The sequence below is a fragment of the Copadichromis virginalis genome, linkage group LG5 (assembly GCF_057382275.1).
Source record: "Copadichromis virginalis isolate Kocher_CV1m ecotype Utaka linkage group LG5, C_Virginalis_male_GT1.1, whole genome shotgun sequence".
Lineage (NCBI taxonomy): Eukaryota > Metazoa > Chordata > Actinopteri > Cichliformes > Cichlidae > Copadichromis > Copadichromis virginalis.
This window is the reverse complement of record NC_140622.1, coordinates 35,606,577-35,611,821: the sequence shown is the minus strand read 5'-3', so window position 1 is coordinate 35,611,821 and position 5,245 is coordinate 35,606,577. Positions and strand designations below refer to the sequence as shown.

Sequence of the window (5,245 nt, the reverse complement as noted above, 5' to 3'; positions counted from 1 at the left end):
CTTTAGTACCTAAAAAATGTGTCTTTCCAAATATATTCTGTTAAGTGTTTCTGCTTGTCTCATCTTATTTGAATCCTATTTCAATATATTACACAACACTGTGTAGCTGAATGCATTTAATGTCATATAATACAAACAATTACATCTTATTCCTGAAATAGTGCAGCTCAGAATGAATTTGACAGAAGCCAGTGATGGAAATATGCTCGTGGTTAATTTTCTGGGAGCTTTATAAACAAATCCTCGTCTTTAAGGGGGCCGTGCCCTTGCTGGAATCACACAAGTGTCCTCTGAAGAATAAACATCACGATTCGCTGCTGGATAAAGACGAGGAGGAATGAGAAATGTCCACATGTGTGCAAAAAGCAGAGCTTTTGTCAGTCTTTGATGACTTCAGGATCCTGGTTCTCTGCTGCCAGCTTCAGCTGCTTCTGCCTCTCCATGTAGCGGTACCCTCGCATTGCACACAGGTAGCCCCCGTACACCGTCAGCAGCATCATCGAGGCAGAAAATGCCCGATAGCCGATGTCTGCGAGCCGCTTTCCTGTTACCATGCTGGGGATCCTGAAGGAAGTCAGGAACAAGAGATTAAAATGGGTTCATAAGCTGAAAAGTAACCAGTGACAACACTGCAAACATCACTGGTTCTTAAATCAAAAACTTGAAGTCAGTTATTAAAGAGAGAATATTTGTTATCTGTTAATTTGATAAATACTCCCAACATTATCACCATCATCCACACCTTTTACTATACGTGTGCATTAAATATAAGTACTGAACCCGCATGTTCCTGACAAGTAGTAGACTAAAATGGAAATACTCAACTATTGAGAAGTACTTGATACTTCCCACCATTGGACTGGACAAGCTGGAACAAGATGACTGAGATTTTATCAAAAACATTTGCTCCTGCTTGTCACACAAACAAGCTCAGCTTTACCAATCACACCAGCAAAAACCTTAATTACAAATTAATTAAGTCTCAGGACCTCCTGGAGGCAGTGAGGCATTAAATCTTTTAGTTTTTATTCCTGCCAAGGCTTTTGTATCTTTAATATCTTATATTGGTAAACATTGGAGTCAACAGGATTTACAAAGTGCTATATAGAAAGTATATTTTTTTTTAGTTTCCTGATGACTCTGCATTATAGTGCCTTTTCTCTGTTCAACATTAGAATCAATCAAGTCTTTTTTGCCACTTAAAGTATTTTTACAGAAGTGTAAGCTGCCCTTTTGCCTATGTTTCTACTGAAAAACACATTGTTACAGTTAATTCAACTTTTTACTTTACAAGAAACGCACTACAACATCTAACCTGTGGCAGGATTGTTCTTTCTGCCTCAAAAAGAGAGATATGTTTGATAGATTATAACAAGTAACTTCCAACAGTTTAAATACAGGCTAAATGGTTAAGATTTGTTTACATATTCCATCTCCGAGTTCCAGATGTTAGATCCGCAGTTAAACACATGCTGCTGATTTAGGAAACACGCCCACGTTAATTGGTGATAGTCACAGTTTAACATGACCTGCTGCCTTCCCAGTAAAAGGTAATTTCACCACAATATTCTGCACAAAATAAGCAAATGTAGCTTGTTTCCCCCGCGCTGAGCTGCTGGAGCTTTTGTTCCCAATCAGAGTCACTAATCTGGGTTAAAAACAAAAAACGACAAACTGGATTTAAAAAGAGGAGATGGCTACAGAGCACCTTACAAGTGAACTCGATTATTTAATAAGAATTTGGGGTGTTAGCATTTAAAATAAACAGATTTAATGACACACATTGATTGGATTGGTAGCCGTGTAACATGCAGAATGTGGTACAGTGGAATATATAAACAAATCTAACCAGTTAACGTAAAAAACATTTAACGTGGAACACCGGAAATCACTTTTTGGCTGGACACCTGGGAGCTGTTTTCATTCTCAGACAGGACAAGTTATCTCCTCCCTGTCAATGAGCTCAAAAACAGCTGTTGTCCAGCTCTGTGCGTGCGCATTAACAACCGATACACGACTCGAAAAAGCTCTCGTGGTCAACACTTTTGTCTTTTCTTACCTGGAATTATAAGACTGTGCTATCCTGCGTTATCACTCTCAATGTCAGCACAGCTGCTATGCTACTTTAGGGGACTCGCTTTCGTAAGGTGCAGGTACGGGCACTCAAATGAGACATTTTTCTTGATTTGGCAAAACAGCAGCGCGCCACCTACTTACGGGGGGTGTTTGCGGCAGCACACAGAGTGAATCTCTGAGTTTTTAGATATTTCCCCTGTAGTACTTAATCAAGACGCTACGGTTTATTTCAGAAGAACATTTTACAGTGAAGGTGCATTGTGGGACAAAAGGCAGGGCTAGTTGCTAAACTGTGAAACAAATAAAAATGGCCTGGTAAAAATAAATAAATAATAATAACAGCATTTTAATTGTGAAATATTGTTACGTTAGAGAAGGATCATATAAGTTGAATTTTAGTGGTCTACAAAATTAAACTGCATGTTTATTTTTATTTTTTTAAGTAAGTAAAATGTGATCAACTATTTTATACGGAAGCGTAGAGCTTCCCCGTGGCCATTCATACAAAACCAAAGAAAAAACACATCCTGTTTTTTGTCCAGTCCGCTATAGATCCGACTGAGCTGTATATGTGTCCCACTGTGTAAAATGAGTTTGACATCCCTGTTGTAGACGCAGAGACCGTATCAGAGGCTACCGTTACCATGGCGTCAGGCTGAACGTCAGCTTGTTGCCACCTTGGCTCACCCCTGCCTCCTAGAACCCAGAGCCCTTGAGTAAGTAAGTTCCATTAAGCGACTGTGCTAGACTTCAACTCTGGAAACTGTTCAACACTATTCACTTAAAAACAAAACAGCGTCATTATCGATCATATGCTAGCTATATGTAGCCATTTTGGTACTTTTTTTTTTTATAAATGATCTTACTTACAAGGAGTTTAGTTTGATATTATTTAACTTTAAATAATTAACTAAATAAAGTTAACAGTTCGGTCAGCACTGTTTTCTACCCGGAGTCATTTAGGGGACGCACATATTACAATGGCAACCTGTTCGAAGAACAGCAAGGCTGATGCTGACGATGAAATAAACGATCCTGGCGCCGCTCCTTACGGTAACTTCATAAATTATTACAGCTTCAACCCTCCGGAGAACCGCCTGAGTCTGATTCCACCGGCTCTGCTCAGGGATTTAGGATACAGTGATGAGACCACGCTGATCGTGGACGTGGGCTGTAACTCGGGGGTAAGTCCACCTCTGTTGTTTTTTCATGCATACATACTAATGATTTAGGCCATATCCCTAAGTGGCCCCCTTTAAATAGGCAGGACTTTTTGATATGTTCTCGATTATGCATAAATGCTCATATTTGCGTTTAGACTCATTTTTATAATCCAGACTAATAATTAAATGTAAATTTCTGTCCTCATACCACATTTGTTTTAGTTGAATGACTTATCAGAGGTTTGGATATAAGGGATCACACCCATTACGTAAGTTCTGGTGACGTTATATCTTTAAAAACCTTCCTCAGAGACACTTTAAAACAGATTTAGAGGCTGATCTTTAAGGATCACTTTAAATTGTCAGCTCTATAACAGCTGTCCTCTTTCTTTCCTTTCACCTACTGAACGGCAGGAACTGAGCATAGCTTTCTACAAACATCTGGTGCCTGAGGAACAGCCTGATAGGAGGAAAGTTCACCTCCTGGGCTTCGACTTGGATGAAACTCTAGTTCAGCGAGCGGAGGAGATAAACCCTCTGCCAAGCAGAATCACCTTCATCCCTCTCGACATCACCAAAGACACCAACCAGCTGCAGGACTACCTCAGCCTGCACGGCTGCTCTCACTTCCACTTGTGTCTGTGTCTAGCTGTGACCATGTGGGTCCATTTAAACCACGGAGACTTGGGCCTGCTGCAGCTGCTCTCTCGCCTGTCCTCCATGAGCCAGCACCTTCTGCTGGAGGCCCAGCCCTGGAAGTGTTATCGCTCTGCAGCCCGGCGGCTGAGGAAGCTGGGACGCTCGGACTTTGACCACTTTAAGACCCTGAAGATCCGAGGGGATGTGGCAGATCATGCCAGGGAACACCTAGAAAGACACTGTGGCATGGAGCTAATCCAGAGCTTTGGCAGCACTGCATGGGACCGTAAGCTGCTGCTTTTCAGAAAGACGTGAGGGGCTCTGTCAGGAGTTCCCATCAGCAGGAAGGACAGCAGAAACCACAAAGACAGATTGATATTAATCAGCAATTAGTTTGTTTCTTTTAAAGAAAATTGCTGCTTCAAATCTAAAGATTTTAAAGAAGTGATAATAAATAGACTTTGTGCTCTTAAGAGTGCAAGCAAGTGTATATGTACCTGTGTGTGTGTTGGGGTGGGGGGATAATAAGTGATAGAAATTTGTGGCAATTTACACATTACAGCTTTAATGACATCATCAGTCCAAAACACTTCTAGCTACAGCATCCTGAAATCAAGCCTGTACTATCAAATGCGCTTTTTTGTACACATTTAATATTCAGCCCAGTCTTATTTCTTCATGCCAGATGGATCATTGTGCTGGAGTCATATCCTCCCGCACGATTTCACCACCACCCTTAACGATGGATCTATGATTTCTTCCAAATTCTGACCCTTTCTTCTAAATGTTGCAGCAGAAATCAAGACTCAGACCAGGCAATGTTTTTCTAATGTTTTGTTAGTCTGTATAAATTGTAATTTTCTGTTCTTAGCTGACAGAGGTGGCAGCCAATGTAGTCTTGTGCTGAAGTAGTCAAGGTTCGACACATTGTGCGTTCAGAGTTGCTCTTCTGCAGACCTTGGTTATTTAAGTTACTGTTGCCTATTAGCTGGAAGAATATTATCCATTCTCCTCTAGCATTAGCCTAGAGAACAGTTTACTGGATATTTTCTGACTAGTCTCTGTAAACCTTAGAGATAACTGAGAGAAAAATCCCAGTACATGACCAGTTTCTGAAATACTATGAAAGACCATCCTGTCTGGCACTAACAACTAAGCCTCACTCAGTCACGTAAATCACCTTTCTTCTCCATTCTGATGCTCAGTTTGAACTTCAACAGATCATCTTCATGTCTACATGACACAGTTACAATGTGACTGACCAAATTGATATTTGCGTGAAGAACCTGTGGATCTAAAAAAAAGTAGCCACTGAGTGTATAAGAACATCAGCTGATACTAGTTGTCAGATTTTCCTTTTACTCCAT

At 40.6% G+C, this 5,245-nt stretch overlaps 2 protein-coding genes across 2 annotated transcripts; one reads left to right on the top strand and one right to left on the bottom strand.

Moving 5' to 3' along the window:
* Positions 1-103: 103 nt before the first annotated feature.
* On the bottom strand, positions 104-2,144 carry cox14 (cytochrome c oxidase assembly factor COX14). Its single transcript, XM_085457580.1, has 2 exons — positions 2,060-2,144; positions 104-564 (listed from the first exon to the last, which is right to left on the bottom strand). The coding sequence occupies exon 2, from the start codon at positions 552-554 to the stop codon at positions 378-380; it is 177 nt and encodes a 58-aa protein (XP_085313706.1). The 5' UTR covers positions 555-564; positions 2,060-2,144; the 3' UTR covers positions 104-377.
* Positions 2,145-2,802: 658 nt separating this feature from the next.
* Positions 2,803-4,368, top strand: bcdin3d (BCDIN3 domain containing). Its single transcript, XM_085457578.1, has 2 exons — positions 2,803-3,260; positions 3,654-4,368. The coding sequence occupies exons 1-2, from the start codon at positions 3,057-3,059 to the stop codon at positions 4,191-4,193; spliced, it is 744 nt and encodes a 247-aa protein (XP_085313704.1). The 5' UTR covers positions 2,803-3,056; the 3' UTR covers positions 4,194-4,368.
* Positions 4,369-5,245: the final 877 nt, after the last annotated feature.